At 34.6% G+C, this 20,252-nt stretch overlaps 2 protein-coding genes across 12 annotated transcripts in view; one reads left to right on the forward strand and one right to left on the reverse strand.

The window, feature by feature from the left end:
- Nucleotides 1-20,252, forward strand: part of LOC107994275 (venom dipeptidyl peptidase 4) — a 216,983-nt gene that overhangs the window by 143,360 nt on the left and 53,371 nt on the right. For all 11 annotated transcript variants that reach the window (XM_062077611.1, XM_062077614.1, XM_062077615.1 and 8 more), the window contains 3 exons: nt 7,901-8,070; nt 15,572-15,811; nt 17,255-17,490. In XM_062077611.1, coding sequence (XP_061933595.1) covers nt 7,901-8,070; nt 15,572-15,811; nt 17,255-17,490 — 646 coding nt within the window. The remainder of the gene's footprint in view (nt 1-7,900; nt 8,071-15,571; nt 15,812-17,254; nt 17,491-20,252) is intronic.
- Nucleotides 11,423-20,252, reverse strand: part of LOC107998462 (transmembrane protein 164) — a 72,467-nt gene continuing 63,637 nt past the window's right edge. The window contains exon 7 of the transcript XR_009830685.1: nt 11,423-12,780. The gene's annotated coding sequence lies outside the window, so the exon portion shown is untranslated. The remainder of the gene's footprint in view (nt 12,781-20,252) is intronic.

Here is a 20,252-nt window from a genome sequence, read left to right on the forward strand (position 1 = left end):
CGAGGATCGCTTTTGACAGAGCGGAGATCGTTTTTTCAGTGTTCTCTTTGTTGCCTTCCCTCGCAAATAGAAACGAAGAAAGAAACGAGCGAGATAATTATATCGACATGCATGAAAATAAATAAACCGATACTTGAAAAAAAGGAGGAAAAAGGGAAAGTTTGCATAGTTGAAACGGTTTTCATGGCAACAAACTTCGTTCCTCCAAGCTTTATTGGATGCGAGGGATCAACCCTGTATAATATCTCGAATCGGGAAATTTCCTTTTGCCATCCACCTTGCGCAATACGTTTATGCTTTTATCGTTTGATTGTGTACACCGTGCTTACCATAATATTCTAGATTTGCTCGCATCGCTTCGAGCGACTTAAATTTCTCGGTCGGTCTGTTGCACGACTGCCTCGATTTTGCGCAATGTTTACGATTTCGTAAAACTTTTACGTTCAAATCGTATTATTTGGCCGAGGTTTGTTGTTTTCGTATTGGAAAAAAGGGGTATCGACTTTGATACTGCTTACACGCAGAATTTAATACGATATTTCGATTTGATCATTTCTTTTTTTTTTTTTTCTTTTCTCGAGTTTAATCGAGCAGCTTTTCGGAAAAAGATTTATAAAATGGACAACGATTCGGTGAATTTGGTCCGTTGAATGTGATAGAAAATGTACATTTTCGACGAAATATATTAAAATTCGCGTGAATTTCATTTACGTACGAAATTGTATATAATGCTCGTATTATTATTATATTAGAATATTTTAGTATTATGGAAGAAAATGAGGAGGATATTGTTAAGACGAAGAGTCATATTGTTATAATTATTTAATAATTGTAAAAAAACACAAATTCGTTCTTATGAAATATTTGTCTTCAAGAAATCTTTGCACAATTAATATTTATAAATATTAAAAATATTGACTGCTTTAGAAATATCGAAACTGCGTTAAAAATATTATTGTTAAATATCTTTGATAATATTATTCTCGATATTATTGATCGTGTGCCCGAGTTTATCATGAAGTATTTCAATACAGATATTTTTCACAATATTTATTTTTTGATTGTTGTTCCGAATTGTTCTATATTTTTTCAAGTAAAAAGATAAGAGGATCTGGTGTGTATTTAAAAAAGTAAATAAAAAAGTTTTTTTATTTAAAAAAAAAACAAAAAAATAATTGAAAAATTTATTATAAAATAAACATACTGTCTTGAATTGTTTTTTTCTATTTTGATATTACCTGCATGAATCATCTTTCACATTTAGATATATGGATTAATTGTAAATTAATCTCTTAAAAATTAACTCAACAAATTACATACCACAATAATTATATAAATTACGATTTCATATAATTTTCAATTTTTAATATAATACAAAGAATATTATATTAATGTATCGCATATTTCACAAGATTTGGTTTTAAGATCGCAAAGGCAACAATAATCAAATTAAATTTCTCAAAAATGGCAAATTTTGAATTATAATATTTTCTGCTGGGAAATATGCATAGCGTTATCGTGTCATTCACTTTTTGTGCTTGTTCCACTTTTTAACAACTCTTTCGAAAATCGAATCGCTCTTCAATCCCTCTCTCTATGCTCACGTTATCGTTCCACATTCTTTTTTTTTTCTAAAATAATCCCACAAGCGTATGAGATTCTTCAAAACAATCCCCCATCGACAATACTCTCCATTACCGGCAATTACGCTTTCCAAACAGATGTATTTCGAGGAATCTCGATCGTCTCGATTATTCAATATTCCATTTATCGAATAGAACAGGTTTCGTAAACAGTTAGGTTCGATTATTTTATAATTCCATGCAAATTCCTCGAATTATGAAACGAATTAACAAATAGAAAAATATATAAGACACTTCTTTTTCTTTTTTTAACTGAGAAATTATAAATAAGAAATTTTTTAAATGTATTTACGCGCTTCTCAACTACAGATAATTAAATCTTTACATTAAAATATCAGAGAAATCATCATCAGGGGAATTAGATTTTTTTTTCTTTAAATCCAGAAAAGCGTACGAGCACGAAAACGTGGAGCGGCAATGATTTTACCGCGTTCTCGAATCGATATCGGCCGATAAAAATAATTTTCGCCCGCGAATAATTTTAATTACAGCGCACGCTCCTTCTCGACCGACTTAATTAAGAGGTTCGTCGTAGGAAAGGCCGAAACGCGAACCCTCCTCGTTTTTTTTCCTCGAGCAACCCTTCAACATTTTTTTGGGGCCAAGGCAACCGGTTGGTTGTTCCGCCAACGAATCGTATCTTTATCGCGATGAAATTCCAACGCGGTAGTTAATTCTACGTTTCGATCAAATTTTTCGATATTGCGCGCAAAATTGTTTTGCCCGGCCAAGTTCTGTTTCCCCGAATACTATTTCGTTGCCGAACAGAGCAGAGAGGGATGTAGCGAAAAGGTATTTTAATTTAAAAATAAATACACCCGAAGCTATGTAATCAACTTTTCCAACGAATTCTCTTTTCGATCAAAGCGATTCTCGCAATTTCTGCCTATTGAGAAAGGGGGAGGGAAGAAAAGGGGCGAAAAAAAGAGGGATTCGATTCAGTTTAGTAACAACGTAGCCGAAGCGAATAACGTTGAACGAGATTAAATTAGCTTAATTCGTTGACGCTCAATTTCTTTTCCTTTTTTTTTTTTTTGGCTTTCTCGTTTGACAATTGTTAAATTTTCAATATAATTGTTACGACAATTAACAATTCGATGGAATGTTATCTTTATATGTAGAATCGTTGAAATAATTGTTATTTCATTTTACGTAATATTAGTCGAATATTAATATACACGTTATTTCTTTTCATACTCGGATGTATTTGATTTCGATATAAAAGTATAAAGACGCTTTTCTCTGATATCCTTTACTTCCTTAAACTTTTCTACGTATGTTCCTCTGAATTTCGCAGTTCAAGATGAAATATGTATTTTTCTATACGTACTTTATTACTCGTCACATATCATTCGAAATATAATGAAATATTTTCGAATTAATTATTTATTAATTATTTCCCTTGTAATCTTTATTTCAATTGAGATTAATTTATAACTCCACAAAAATTCGCGACAAATTAAATGAATAAACAATTAAACAAGGAATATATACGTCCCCACGTGTATATCACTGGCATGAGAAGTTAATGAGTTAAGAAAAAAGAATAATGATGATATTCTTTTGTCCAGATATTCCTCTTTATTCGCTCTGTGAATATATATTTCTTCTTCTTCTTTTTTCCCCGTTGGAAATTTTTGAAAGAGCAATTCGAACAATAGAAGGGAAAGAAATGACAGAGGTTGGTGTATCGCAATTTCATCGATACATTATGCGTTTAATATCAATCACGTTATCAATTGCGTTAAATAGGCGGCTCGTTAGGTCCATGTAAACTGCCAGATTTATTGCATCCGCCGGGAGTAATTCCCATGAAACGATGATTCATATTCGCAAAAATACCGGCGAACCAGCTGCAACTGGTCGAAATTTTTTAATTAAAAAACATCTCTGGAATGAATTATGGAAAATTGTCGGGCGGATATATTAATAGTGGCGTGTCGATATAACAAATTCCTCTCTCTCTCTTTTGTCAGGAAAGAATTTTTTCTATTTTCGTCCTCTCATGCCTGGAATTACTCGAAATTTGGAATAAATATTTGCAAAAAAAAAAAAAAGAAAATACTTCTATCTCGATGATTTTTTTTTTTTAATATATCGTCAAGGTCATTGAACTTGCGAAAGTTTTATTTTGATTAACAAACTGAGAGAGCAAATGAATTTCTAAATTTTCGTCCTTTCATGCCTGGAATTTGCAATAAATATTTACGAAAAAAAAAAAAAGAAAATACTTCGATCTCGATGATTTTTTTTTTATATATCGTCAAGGTCATTGAACTTGCGAAAGTTTTATTTTGATTAACAAACTGAAAGAGCAAATGAATTTCTAAATTTCTAAATTTTCGTTCTTTCATGCCTGGAATTTGGAATAAATATTTACGAAAAAAAAAAAGAAAATACTTCGATCTCGATGATCATTGAACTTGCGAAAATTTTATTTTAATTAACAAATTGAGAGAACAAATTATTTTCATTATTCTTTAATTTTATATTCATCAAATTCGAGCTACTTTTAATCAGCCACCGATCGTCTAACAGTAGCAACAAACTTGATTGAAATTAACTTAATATGAACTATTTCGAAAAATTGCTCTTTTTAAATAATGTTTTTAACAAGTAAAAATCAACAAGATCGAAGCATAATGCATAAATTTTTTTAAATTCTATTTCAATCAATTTTATACAATAATTTTACACAATAATTTTATATATATGTATATAATAGACTCTATCTGCTAGAACAAAGGGGTTGAAATTATCCTTTCATCTGCGTACAAGTAGATTAAAAAAGACACCGGAGCCATTGATCAAGAATTTATTGCGAGGATATTGAAAAACCGGGTTCCGCGACAGAAGAATGAAAATGGAGGAATGAAAGTTGTAAAAGGTGCATTAACGTTTATATCTCACGGGAGAATTGAAATCACAAAGTACCACGGCCAGGGTCCACGATCACCTTGTCAAAGGCGCGAGAGATGAGATTTCTACCCCTGTTCGGACAAAGAAGATCGATTATCGCCAAGATATTGGTCGTCATCTTTCCTATTTCGTGAAAAAATCGAGCCCCCCTACTTGAAACGAAGAAACTAATTCTCGTCTCAGGCCATTGGTATCAATTTCTCGTATAAATAGAATCGATGTCTTACGTGTTCAAATATTCCACTTTTAACTTCGTGATAATTGTCGGATTGCAAAATGATAAACTTTTCATTGAGCCGTCACACTCGTTGTGCTTAGCCATTGTCTCTCTCTGGAGTGGATAAATAAATGTTCTAACTTTTCAGGTTAGAAAGGATGGAGGAAAATGTTTGTTGCTTCAATGAAGAAATACAATTTAAATTCAACGTTCAAATCAAACGCGATATCATTTTGAATCAATCCGCGTGTGACGTGTACGATATTTTAGCAAGTCAAATTGAATTCATTTACTACGTATTTTAAATTTATTAAATGGATTTACCAACGATAATATATTTCACTATATTCCACACAATTGGAGATTTAAACTCGATCCGGAACGAATCAATTAAAACGAACTCGTTCGTTCAAATTCGGGGCTCGAAAATTCCTTTTTCTCTTTTTTTATCGTGACACTTGATGCTGCTTGAAAAAAGATATATAAAAAATTCCAGATTCTGATTCGACCTCCCTTCCTTGGACATTTTTCATCCCCTTTCAGAATTCCACACGCGTACGGCCATTGGGAAAATCGCGGGAGGGAAATGCGGAGCGTTAACGACGTGGCGCGGCAAAGTCGAAATCGCACGGCATGCGAGCACAATTCTCGCGAATTTTCGTTCGATAACTGGTGTTTGAACTCCTTTCTGCAACACGTACGCCGAAAAGGAGGAGGATAAAGGAACGAAATTTTAAAAAAAAGGAGGGAGAGAAACGATACTTTTTTTTTGAACTGGAAAATATTGGGAGGGAAAGAATCAATTATCGATGACAGCCGATGTTTCGCGAAATTTACGTTTCATCGTCTATTGTGATATATTGTGTGAGTGTTGGCTTTGCATACATGTCCATCCATTCACGTAGTACGTTCCCAGCATAATGAATTCGACGATGCAGAATCGAATGAATCGTTATGCATGCATTCATATTTACGAAAGAAATATCGACGCTGCTCTTTTCGACGTCACAGATTCGTCGTCGTTATTTATAGATAAGGGTATCGATTAGAATATCGTCTTGGTCACCATTTCTATTTTATCCTTATTTTATACTCGTCTCTCCCCGTATATTGTCGTTTGTTGTGCCTCATTTTTATTCAACGAGAATAATTGCCGGAGAAATCTTACGAACAGGTTGACTTTTCTCTATTGTGAGATATTTTTCCGAACAAGTGGAGGGAGAGCGAGAAACGATGTCTTGCTTGCTTCGAATATAATTCCGGATCCTGTTCTCCCCTATTTTTGTTTGTACCGTTGAAAGGAGCACGATTTAAGGGAATAATTCTCGTGGATGAATAGCGGATTCGTTCGTATAAATTCCTTGAGAATTGGAGAGGAATGTTTCCTTGAATAAAATGATAAATATGACCCTCGGGTAGATTGTTTTCCAAAACATTACTCTCCCAAAGACGTAAATATGTAACGTGTACAAAATACGTGATATAATAATTTTGAAACGAAGAAAAAAGAAACTCGAAAATTATTATTTCCATAATGGAAAGCTAAGAGGTAAAAAGGGGATGAAAGCTAAATGTTTTTCTTTTTCTCTCAATATTCGTATCACGATAAATATATATATTTTGAAATTGAATTATGAATTAATATGGATATGTTGCTCTATCGATCTATCAATAATCAACGTTGATTTATTTTTTCAATATCAAGCGTTATAAACATCCGACGATATTTTTCTGTCTAATAATTTTCAAGCTACATATTTTCTTTAAATAATTCTGCACGATTCTTTCAACGAATCAAAATATATATCTCTTTCTATCTATCGCATTGTTACAGATATAATTCAGAGAATCCTTCTATTACGTCCAATTATATAAATCAATATCATTTGTCGTATTGTATCGCTTTTCTTACTACTGATCGTTTCGTTCTTCTTGACTCATCATTCCGTTTTATTTGTCCGAGCCATAACCTATACCGCTCATCGATCGACGATGATTTCATTTCTTTTACACATCGTAATTATTTTATACTACTTAAATAATTAAATATACCTGACACGTGAATACTTAATTTCATTCCAATTAAAATATTACACGTAACAAGTATCGTTCATCATTAAATTATATCGTCAATGCGCGCATTTATGAATCTAATTTAGTCGGATGAAAATATATCCACGGTACAAAAATGTGATTAAAATGCGTCTCGTGTATATACGAATATATCTCGAACGCGTTCGGTGAATTTCAGCCAACGGTTGTACACACGCGTGACGACTATTTGCTACTTTGACAACGATTGCCTGCCACGTGACTGCTATTAACGAGCACAAGTGCGGTTAATAGGAGTCAGAACCTTTCTTCGCGTTGCTGATATTCTTTTGAAATCTACGAGTTTATTACGAGTTATTCGATCCGAATATTTCTGTGATATGATTTTTATTATTGAGAAATTGATCGATCGGGCCGATAAATATTATCGATATCAATTCCTGGATTGGATTTCTGATAATTCCTCAAATTATAAGTATACGTACGAAAATTATTAGTGAATTGAATGAAAGAAAAGTAGAAAAAAAGTAAAAAACCGTTGGTAATACGATCCGAGGTGTCGTACTCTCAGACTCTCGTATTACTGCGCTCCGCTTCTCGAACATGACGAACGGAAAGATGAAACGTGCTAAGAACAAAGAACCATCGTCGAGTGTCATTTATTTTAAAGAGCAGCATAACCATCATAATAACCTACGAGAAATTCTATTTGGTAATAGAATCTTTTTAGAGGACAAAAGTGTTGGTATACCTTTATACGAAAAGACAAGTAGAAATAAGCGGATATAAACTGAACTATGGATTCAAAACTTTTTTAAATTATACAATTTCTTCGATACATGCGATGTTAAAAAAATTAATTAAAATAAAATTGCCTCGTACATTTTACATTTCATCTCGATGGAAAAATTTCCAGCGATTCTCTTTGACCTTGAATTGAATAAATATTCGCCGTCATCTTTCAGAAAGAATCCCAAACCTTTCGAACCTCTCCAACGAACAACTCCACGTCCATGAAATATCAAAATACCAGGTTGTCGCGGTATAACGGCTGTTCGTTTCATTTCAGAGGAGGTGTTCGGTTCCAACAAGGCTTTATGGTTCTCGCCGAGCGGCAATAAACTGGCCTTCGGTTACTTCGACGACTCCCAAACACCGATCATAACGATACCGTTTTACGGTTACCCGGGCAGCATGTCGTTCCAGTACACGACCGCGATCTCGATCCATTATCCCAAGGTAAGTGTCCAACTAGAGAGAGGGAGAGAGAGGAGGAGGAGGAGGAGGATCCCTCTTTTGCATTTCGTTTGATCTTTCGCAGCCAGGTTCTCGTCGAATCACGATTCGAGTCCTGGCTTTTGTGTGCATTCGAGGAATTGAATTTTAGAAAATTGGAGGAGGGAACAAGTTTTCGACCGATATTCGCTTGTTACCCCCCGAAGATTTGTCCATTGGATCATTTCGATCGAATTTTACTATCTTTACGTTCGAAAATCTCGTGTATTTCCTCGAGTAGGTATTTTCTAAAAAAAAGTAAATAGTTAAAATTTGGAATAGAGTTATTTTGTTTAAAATGCTCGAATAATCTCGGTTATTTGATGCTTCGAATAATAATAATTGATTAAAGTAACTTCATTCTTAACTTCAACTCCGATTCCTAGTAAAATATTGCGATTTTAATTTTTTGATCTAATTTTTTGACCAGAAAATTATTATTATTCGCAGTAACAAGGATTTACAAAAATCAATACATACATTTTGATATACGTTTTCGATGAAAAAGATTTCACTTTGAAAAAGATTAAAATCTGGATTATACGGCGGAATATAAATTGGACGACTTAAAAGTGTCTTCTTTATCAAAAAAATTACGTATTAAAGGTCCAACTAACGTAGAAACGGTTGGATGAAACACCGTAGATTCTTGGAATGGCAGCAAAAAAGATGATTAATATTCTCCAACCGAGTTACACGTACCTACCACAAAATTGCATACGGAAAAACTTTGAATCCGCCGTGTATTCCGCACATATTCCTTCTTACTCCTTATGAGAAGTATCCAAACTATTCTAACTATTTATCTCTATACATTATATTACTACCACTCTATTCTTATATATATATATACCTTTATCAAACTATATTATCATTTTATCTATATATATATTTCTTAAAGAAGAATGTACAACAACTGAAGAGAATCGAAGCGTATTTTTCTTTTCCTCCTCTTCCAGTTTTCTTTTCTTTTCTTTTCTTTATTTTTGATTAACAAATTTCCACGAAGCGGCCATCTTTTTGGGACGCGGCGCGGCGTTAACATGGCGGCAACGTGAGGTTAGAAACAAAACGCGACGAACAAAAATTACGTACCTGCAATTTATTTAACCCTTCCTCCGCTCCAGGGACTTTTCATTACAACTTCCCAACGATTCTCCTTTCCTAGGCCACTTCAACTTACGCAATTTAACTTACCAACACAATCGCGCGTCGCGGTTGGCAACCCTGCTCTTTAAATGCTCGCTGACCTGTCGCAGCGCGCGACGACCTGAAGGTGTCGCTCTTTTCTCTCTCTTTTTTTTTTCATTTCTGACCGAACTTTTTCTTAGGATCCTTCGGTTTTTTGGCACTGGATAGCCGTAATAATATATACATTATATACGTATAATCGTTAGACCACGGTAGGTACGATGGTTGCTTCGTAGAAAATTGCTTCGTAGCCGGGGGTAACCATGTGTCTGGCAGCCACTTAATCTACATGACGGATGAGTATGAAATATGTACACGGCGAAGCATACTTGTGAAATATGTCCGTCACTAGGGCTCTGTTTACAATGCATCAATTATCCTTGGCGACTTTATAACTGGAACGCTTTCTGAAAGAAATTGCGAACGGTTAGAAGAAGTAATATTCTTTTTTTTTTTCGATTTATATACAAGCTGGCTCGTATTTTTTTTATATACCTCGTCTAAGTATGTTCTAAGGGGGTGGAAGTAAAGAGAATGTTATATAAATTCAATGAATGTTTGATTGAAAAACGAAAAACGTTTAACGTCGTTGCAAATTTTAATATCTTGGAAAATGATCGTAACATTTGTGTATTAAATTGATATCGATAATACATCCTTGTAACATTTTTATTTATTTTATGAATTTTTATTAAATGAGTATTATCGTTATTTATTTACTATGATTTCGCCAGAAGAACATATGAAATACTCTATTTATAAGTATACAGGATAATAAATTGTAGTAATTATTTTTTGGTGAAAGATCTTTGAAGAATTCCTCCAATTCCTTCATTTGAATATAATTTAGCTTGGCGATATTTTTTTTACAGTAAAGTGATCGAGCACTTATTTTTTTATATTTAAAGTATTGTTTTATCTTAGATAAGATAAATATTGAAATTTTAAAAATTGATTTTATATTTCTAAAGTAATGTTTGCTTTTAAAAAAAGAAAAAAAAAGATTGCATGTATGAGGAAATGGAAAAACGATACAATGTGTGAGAGTAACCGAGAATGATAGAGTAAAATAGAAGATAGAAGTAGAAAGAGAGAGAAAGAGAGAGAGCAAGTTATTCAATTGACTGTGAAATTTTTATCTATAAAACCAACATGGGTGAAAATTGGTATAGATATCAGGGAAAAATATACCAACAACGCAAAAAAAAATTTTAAATATTTCTTTCATGGAAAAATTAAAAAATTACACAAATTTTTTCATGATTATATACTTTATCCGCATATTTTTAAAATTTCTTCAGTGTTATTCAGGTCAATTAATCTTAAAAACAAATTCGTGATCCATTGATTTATATTAACTCAACATCAAACGTGTTATATTGAAATTATTTATTCATTCTTCTAATCTATACCGTTTATGCAAAATCAAATTTTAATAACACGCACTATACTCTAAATATTTTGTGCATGTCACGTGACATTTATAGATTTTCGTACATTTAAATATTGCATAAATGCACGAACATCGGGCCAGAACGTCTATTTATCACGTTTGACGCGAAATTAACATACATTTCAATATTTATAAATCACGATATTTTTATTGTCTACTTCGTTTTCGATAATCAGAAGAATAATATCGCAAAAAGAAGATCCACGTTCCCCTTAAGAGGAGAATAAGGAGAAGAAAAAATGGTCGAAGTTAAAAAGAGTAATTGGGAAAGGAGAAATGGATTAATTTAGCGTGTATAATCTAGCGTGTGACAAACGTTTATCTCCCTAAAATGGGAGAGGAAAAAGGAAGAAACTCGCGAATAGCGAGAAAGACGAAGTGGATTCGAACGATTTCCACTTTGTCCAATAACATTCCCTTTACTCCTCTGTTCGAAGTAATTTCCCTCGCGACTTCGAGCGGCCTTTAGATTGGAAGGAAACGATTCGATGGTATCAATGAGAGAGAGAGACTACGAGTCGAGAGTATTTTTTCGAGTAATAGAATCCAAAGATTTAGCAAGCCAAACGTCGTGATGGTTTTGAATAAATTTATTATTGATATCGCGATGAAAAGAAGAATTTTTATACGAATTTCAGGATTAATTTTCTGTCTACGAAATAATAAGAAAAATCATAAGGAAATTTTTTAATATTTTTAAATTTTACACCAATATTATGATTCAAATTGCACAAGATAAATTTGCATAATAAAATTGACATATATTTCGAACAATATGACAATATTTTCTATATCGAATATTTGAACTCGTTTGAAAATTTAAAATAAATTATTTAAAATATATACAATAAATAAAATTCAAATCATCATTCGATTGATTCCACGGATCGAACACGTTTAAAAATATTTACAAATTTTCATTTTTAGAACGAAACTCCCATTCGATTCCCCGTCACCAAAAATTGACCAATAAATTACGAAAAATTTCACCTTTGCTCGATCGATTCCACGAGTCGAACACTTAGGTTTAGAAATTTCTTTTCTTTTTTTTTCTTTTTTTATATAGCTTTTACCATCAATTTTCACTTTATCCCATATCCTCAAAACTGTTCGAAATTTTACCACAGGTCGATGGTAAAATGAAAGAGATGAAAGGTGGTAGTAGTAGCCAGGCTCGCAGTCGAAGAGGGCGTGGAAGCTGGCACCTGTGCAATTTTTAATGGCTTTTTACGAGGCACGATTGATGCCAGTGCCGGCCACCGGCAAATATTGCCCGGCGAGAAAGCTGCTTGGAAGTTTACCTGAGCGATGAATAACGTCGTTCCTCTTTAATGGGCTTCCTTGCGCCGTGCACATCCTTTCCAATTCACCCCAGTGACGGATCGCGTATTTAAACTTTGTTTACGGAATTTCTACTGCGAGCCACTCTTATTCGAGGATAGAAGGGAAATTTACCGATTGCAAATTGGAAAAAACGAAAGTGATCGAATTAATATCGTTCGAACGATAAGAGAAGGATTATCTGTGTTATAAAATCGTTTTCACATCGATAATTAGTCCCACCATTTAGCTTGCGAAAATTTCTCGTAATATTGCCAATTTAATACGTTATTATGTGGAACGTAGGAAGACAAAGAAAGCTCAACTGTGCAAGTAACGAAATCCTGTAACGGAACGAACCGTCGGAATATTTCCTTTTTAAACAGAGGCGGAGATAACAAAACTGCAGCGTTAAGAAGTAAAGATCTCTCGGTATGCATACCAAATAAACGCGGCGGGGTAAAACGGGGTAACGAACCAAATACGAGAACAGAAGGAAGTGCAGGGGAGAGGGTGAAATAAGGTATAAAAAGGCTTGTCTTGACAGGAGAAAAAATGAGGTTCCTGCGAGCATCATCCTCGGTGGTCATTCAACGAACATCTTCGCTTTCCTCTTCCTCTCTTCTTTTCCTTTCTCCCCTCCAAGTACGTGTTCACGAAAACTCATTTTCCAACGGACAAAGTGGCCTACTTTGATACTCGTCACGAATCTGAAATCCGTGGGAGCAAAGAGTCCATTTAAAGATCACAGAGATTTCACAATGAGAGAGGACAGGCGAGGAGTTTAAGGGTGGAAAAAAGAAAACGGACGGGGAATGGCTAAAGGACCAATCCGAGTGAGACGCACACACAAAGAGGGAGAGAGGGAGGATTCGAGGCCTCGTCGAGGGAAGATTTAAATTTCCATTTCTTTCCATCCAACCCTCGAGCGACGTCTCTGTTTCCCGCGGTGGGACGTTTCCTTTCCTTGTCGGCCGTAAAATTATTTTCCTTCATCGATTCGCTTTTAGCCAGACAAGGAAGAGCGGCGAAGAATTTTCGCGGAACGAGACGTTCGTTTCCTTTGTTTCGGACGAACGTTGCATCGAGGGTTGCGCATCGTATTCCAAAAGGAATGGTTCTCGTTTGTAACCGCGAGCTGTGCTCGTGCCTTTGAATCGCCACCACATTGCGCAAAAAGCGGTGGGTTATTGGGAGGAACAGGGTTTATTACAGTAAACGTTCAATTTTTATTTTGCCGTGGAATTTCGTTTCCCCTTTTTCGTTTTCTTTTAACGTTATCGCTCTTCTTCGAGCGTCGCCACGTCGAGCGTAAATATTTGGGATCCGAATGATTTCTATCCAATATGATTACTTATTGTTTTCGTTAATTACTTATAAATTTACAGCCTGGGAAAAAATCCATAAATACGTCCGTTTCTTTGACGTTGAAAAACCATTCTTCGAACGCTAATTCCAATATCCGACGGCAATTATGACATTTTATCGTCCCATTTATCACAGAGCGTGCAAAAAATATTCTCTCCAAACTTTTGCAATTTCACAATTTAATGCGGCCGTTTTATTCGGCCGGAGCATTGTCCGATTCCCCTGTAATAAATTTTAAACGCATCGACTCGTTTCGAGCCAAGAATCCTCTCCAATTGACTTTTTTTGCTCTCTGCTTACCCCTTCCCTCCCCTTTCTATTTCTCAACACCGCCCAAATGCAAAGCGTGCCCTCCTCGCCTCGTCTTTTTCCTCCTTCCTTGGCGAAAAGAAGAAGACAAAAAAGAATAAATATATATCTTCCTCTCTTTTATTTCGACCTTCGTTCCCCATGCATTTTTCAACCCCTCTGGTCCTGTTGATTTGCGGTAAACCAAAATATGGTCTGCGAAAATATTGCTCGCTTAACCGCTTATATCTACAATACCCTCCTCTCCCCATCCATTCCTTTTTATTTTTTCTCTTCTTCTTCTCTCTTTTCTTACCTATTACCTCGTTTTTCGCAGAGAGACAACGATCACGCATCGTTAATGCGATTCTCCAAGCTTGAATTTTTCACGAGGAATAATTTCTAGAATAATTTCACCCCTTTTGTCCCCCACGTGCTGCTCGTTCACCGATTTTGAATTTTCATTCATCCCTGTTTTCCACGATGGAATGGAAAATTATTTGCCTCGATTATTATCGTTCTTTTATTGCGTCGTTTTTTTTTGAATCATTCACGAAGTGATATTAAATTTTATACTTTTTCTTTTTTTATGTATTTCGTCGAAATTTTTAATTGTTCTCGGGAATTAAATTTACGGGACAATGTTGCTAACTGTCGCGAAAATTCTATGAAAATCCGATTTTAATAACGAGCCATCTCATCGTAGAATAGAATATTTTGGAATATTAGGATATGTTTTCTTTTCAAAAGGAAATTAATCGATATTATGATAAAATAAAATAAGTGTTCCTTTCAACTCGCCATTAGTTCGATTTTAATTTTCCAATCAAATTAAATTTTATCGCGAGAGAAAAGAATCGAAAGGAGAGCAATATCCAGGATGGAATTTGAAGAAATATTTTCAATCTTTATCCTCGATATTGTGCATATAGATGCATCGTTCGAATTCTTCGAAGTTTTTCAATTCCTTACAGGTGAGGAATTATCCAGGAATGGCATATCGATGGATCGCCGATCTCTCCAATCACGCGCGAATTTTCATTCAATTACGAAGGAAATAGTTTAATTTTGATACTTATCGAACATTCTTGCCCTTATTTATCGAATAATCCAAGAACAAGTCTCGCTTTTATTTTCATCCTCGCGAATGATGATTCATAATGGGTATAATAAAATCAATATAGCAATCATTTGCAACATCTGAAAATTATTAGATGTAGACGTGTTCTTGGTCTCGTGAGTGATCAGTAATTAATAAAATGAGACATTACGTTATATATTATCACTCGTTTATGAGAGATTTCGATATTCAATATTATTCGAATAACTAGCATAGTTTTAATCGGATGGAAATTTTTTTTTTTTGTAGACTCGATATGAATGGAATTTTCAATAATCTGGCCGATAAAGCTACATAATTATTTAATTTCAATAAAAGTATGCGTATATTGTAAATTCTTCTTTCTAAATTCAAAGAAAAATTTCACTGGATGTAGGAAAAATACTCACTTATATACACATACACTTTTTGTATATTTTTAAAAAATTATATATCGAAATTCATCGATACTTAATAATAAACATTAAAACTTTTTTGAATCATTAGAAATTTTACATATTCGTTAGTTATTACAACATATTTTTTACACCATTTATCGAAGCAATATTATTTACAACAATATGACTCTTATATTAAAGAGAATGTGCATTTCTCAAGATAATTTGTGATCTCGTTAAAGGTATATAGAAAACCTCTGAAACCGTGTTTTGTAACGTTATTAACAGAAGAAAAGCGGGATTGATCGAAACCTCGACTGACCCCCTTCGTTTTCTCTACTGTTTCAGAGTGGCACGACCAATCCTACGGTGAAGCTGTTCTACGTCGACTTAGAGAAAGTGATCCAAGGTAACACGAACTTAACTGAAATCGAACATCCGAACAAGTTATCCACCGAGGAACGGATTTTATCCGCTGTTGCTTTTCCTACCGATAATCTCGTGTACGCGACCTGGATGAACAGGGTGCAAAACAGGGCGTATTTCCATTTCTGCTACGTCCACGGCCAGCTACCCAATTGCACCACCGTACGTATATTTGTATTTTTATATTTTTGTTGTAAATCGTCCGATCATCTTGGCGCATTCATTTGTTAAATAATCTGAAACAACGTTATATAATTCGATCTTCATTCTCGTCATCGAGTAAATCGTCAAACGATGATATTCAAGAAAAAACAAAACAGGGTGTACTTTCATTTCTGTTACATCCAGCTACCCAATTATCATATAATATGTATTAAATATTCTATATTTTTGTTATAAATCATCTTGACAAATAATTTAAAATCGAATTTATTTAATTCGATCTTTACACGAAATTTCTTTTTATTTGTCATTTCTGTTACATCCAGCTACTCAATTGTCATATATATGTATTAAATATTCTATATTTTTGTTATAAATCATCTTGACAAATAATTTAAATTCGATCTTCACACGAAATTTCTTTTTACTCATCATCGAATAAATCGTATAATATTCAAAAGGAGCTGTTTATTCCAGTAGTAATTTGACAGTTAAACTAATTTCTATTCTTGATGAAAGCAAGCTTTACGAAGCTCATAAGAACGTCTAAGTATATCAATTTTTTTTTTTTTTTTTGCTTCCTCGCGATTTCTCTGGTTCCTTCTTCATTTAAAATTTCACGACGGTTTTTATAACCGGTAAAAGACAAAGTTTTCCGGGTTTAATTAGGTTCGCGGTGAAATGTTGTTGAAAGTATCGCGATATTCATGGAATAGTTTCGAGAGTGAGAAATTTCGATCGCGAGTGGAATTATTTGTTTGGACGTTTTATTAGGGGATTTGATTAAAACTAGATTACGAATATTTCTATCATCTGCGAAATATTAATAATTAAGCTCAGATGGATATAAGTGATAATATTTTTTGAGAAGAATTCTAACGATTTTATCTTAATAAAAAAAAAATCAGTATACCTTTTAATTAATGAAATATTATATGAAAGAGTTTCCTTTAAGTAGGAGAAAAACGAAGAAACGGTAAGTTTAATCTTTTGGTTAAATTTTAATTACTATTAAGTAAAGATTATTCATTAAAAATAATAATGTTCTCTGAAACGTTATTAAAATATTTATATTATTTTTCCTCTGTGTACGAATACAAAAATATTCAAAAGGAATATCTCGAAACATAATAATCTTTAAACTTTCTTTCGTATCAACATCCAATCGATTCAATTCGATAATTCTTCTTGCATTGCAATATTCTCTTCACCCGTGTTTCAAACACTCATCACCATATGTTTTACAAATTATCCAAAATTTCTTCTTGGTCGAGAGAGAGGGAAAAGCTTCTCGCTCATTCATGCATGGAAAGAAGATGGTCGAACTCGACGATGCGCAATATTTCACCATCGTTTTCCGACGAAAGAAAAAGAAGAAGTGTGTATATGTGTATATATGTGTGTGTGTGTGTGTATACACGAATGAAATATTCATCTTGGCAGGCGCTGACGCACATAGAGAGCCACGGATGGGTGGAACAGTTCGAGCCACCGATGTTCAGCGATGACGGGGACACGTTTCTTACGATCCTGCCCAAAAGGCAACACGATGGAAGTTACTGGAGGCATGCAGTCGCAATTACCAACGTTTCTTCGAGTACGCCGAGGAAAACCGCCCTCACTTCCGGCCGCTTTGTCGTCACGGAGATAGTTTCTTGGGACCAGAAGAAATCGTATCTGTAAGTACGCGAAATAGTCCTTCACTGCTATTAACTTTCTCTCCTTTCTTTTTTTTTTTATATTTTTATAAAAATCGGTAGGTTTCTCGAAAAAATTAATTTTTTTATATTGGAAATACGAGTTTGATAATATGTGTAATAAAAGATCGAAAATAATTGGAAATAATCAAGAGTGTGATTAAAAGTAGATGTGATTTGCATTTTTTTTTTTTGTAATGAAATTTAAAAGGACACAATTTGAAGACTCGAAATTGAAGGAAAGAATTCATTTCGCTTGAATAACTCGCCCTATTTAATTTATCTTGGCGAACGATCTCGAACAGTTTCGAATCGGTTACCATTAGTTATGGAGCGTAGAATTTGCATTTAAGGTGGAATTTCGAACATCCTCAAACTTATCCTCCAAGTATCCTGAATTGTGTGACAATCGTACACAATGGGCTGGAGATTTGGATAAAGATCTTGGCCCTTTCACATATCGGAACGATTCCTCGGGGTCCCTCGTTGCCTATAAACATCCTCCAACTGTACGCTTTATCGATAAAACAATACCTTACGGAATTCAACGACTTTTCAAGATCCAAGAAAATCTTCTCCGTCCTGATGATCGAACTGTTCGATCGATTGTGACCGAATTAAACCGCTTTTCCATTATTTTCGACCTGTTAGATCGTGACGTGAAAACAACACGAAACGATATAAATAAAATTAGATTAAAATATTTAATCAAATTCTTTCCTTTTCTTTTCAAATTTCATTGCCGTATTTTTCAAAATTGATGATTTTTCAAAACATATTCCGTAATTCCTTAAATATCTCTCAAACAAGAAATCTAGAATTACGACCACTCGACGAATTCCTCTCAGAATCCATCCTCTCGGAATCCAGTTTTCGATTTCGAGATCCTTTTATTCTTTTCCCTCGAAAGTAGCGGTTCAATTTTATTTTTAAGCTATGGTCGGATGTTAAATCTTGGCGACGATCGTGGGGAGGCGTTCGAACGTGGACGTTAAGTACGCCGACTTAGCCACGTGCTTCCATTATTTCTCGATAAGATACAGCTCGTAAGAAACGATATTACGCCGGGGGAGGGGGGCGCGTTATTGGAGATTCCTTTGGAATCACGATGCAATCGTTTGAAACAAGGGGGAGGGGGATAGTGGCCATCTAAAGATCGTTATCATTTATCACTTAAACGCACCGTTGGCCATTGATACTGTCCTCCGCCATCCACCTAATTCAATCTCGTGGAACAAGTTCGATCTCGGGCATCGATCATCCATGATTTCAACGAGAATGTTGGACATTCGTGATTATTAATTTCCTCGGTTGAAGAATTCCCTGATCGTCTAATTTAATTTTCGTCGTCACTTGGAAGGGAGAATTTTAAATTTATTAATTTTAACGCTGTAAGGATAATAAGAACGAATTTCGATTCTTGGACGATTTAATTATTCGTTAAGGATCAATAGAAGATTCGACGAGAGATTTACTTAGGAAATACGTAGGAAAAAATTATCCAGATGGCGGCACCGTCGACCATAACCAATTTAAGCAATCGAACGAACGACGGTTACTCAAGATCCACCCCAAACGTGCCCCGATACCGCGTAATACCCAGAAAATTGTGCTTGTGAATGGGCCAATATTTTTCTTCCTCGCTCGCATGGGAGGGGAATTGATTTTTACCAACAGCCTCCCCTCCCTCCTAGCGTTTTAGCACGCTCGATATCGCCTTTAGCGTGGCAAGGGAAAGGAAAAATGGGGGACGGTGAGAAAAATTAGTTACACTGGAGAAGAATTTTTACGACGAGAATTTTTCGATGCAAATAACGATCGGTTATTTCGGCGCAAACAGTTTCGTCGTACCTGCACTCTCTCTGTACTTTCACCGTTTAATTATTGTACGCAACGTGGATTATTACGTTAACGCTTCGCAGAAAAGGTACGCGTTCCTTTATATTGCTGGAAATGTGTCGTATCTCGAATTGAAAATAAAATTGCTTGTCACTGGGCGGTAACTCTTACGTAACCTGATTTCATCGAATTTTCTTTATTTTCCTCTTCATAAATATCGGTATAAGACATTCTGACTGGGCGGAACAATCTTATAAAATTTATTTTTTCCAAGATCGCTATTTATTAGAGGATTATTTATTTATTTTTTTCGTTTGATAATCGAAATAATTGACGAAACACAGTTCCTCGCGTCCCATTCACACAAATATCGTAACAAAGATCGTCGCAGCGTTTATAAAAATTCCGACGACCTCTTCCCGGTGAAAATAATTATTTTCTTATTCGATAGCCAGAAGGAAATGTGTCTCGTTGTATAATTAACGAGGCACAGTTATCACCCCATGCGTCACAGGCGCAAATTGCAATAATGATATCGTTCGTTAGGGAAGTTGAATTTTATGAAAATCCCTTGGAGAAAAAAGCTCCGAGCAAATATTAACTCTCGTCTCTTTTCGTAAAGTTTATATATTTGAATAATTCAGCGGAACAAATTGGTCATCCGTTCCAATTTTTATCTAATTCGATCGACCACTTTCGACATTTTCCATTCACGGTTGATACACGTGATGCCTTATATACTCCACTTAGGTTAATCATCATCGAACCTTCGTTCATTCATATTCTGTCTCGCATATTCGAGCTCGATGCGACTGGCCTAAATAACGATCGACGTTTTCCCTTTTTTTTTTTGTTTTCTTTTCGCGATGATGAAAGCGACTGATGATATTCGCTCGCTCCAACTT

The sequence above is a fragment of the Apis cerana genome, linkage group LG7 (genome assembly GCF_029169275.1).
Source record: "Apis cerana isolate GH-2021 linkage group LG7, AcerK_1.0, whole genome shotgun sequence".
NCBI classification, from domain to species: Eukaryota; Metazoa; Arthropoda; class Insecta; order Hymenoptera; family Apidae; genus Apis; species Apis cerana.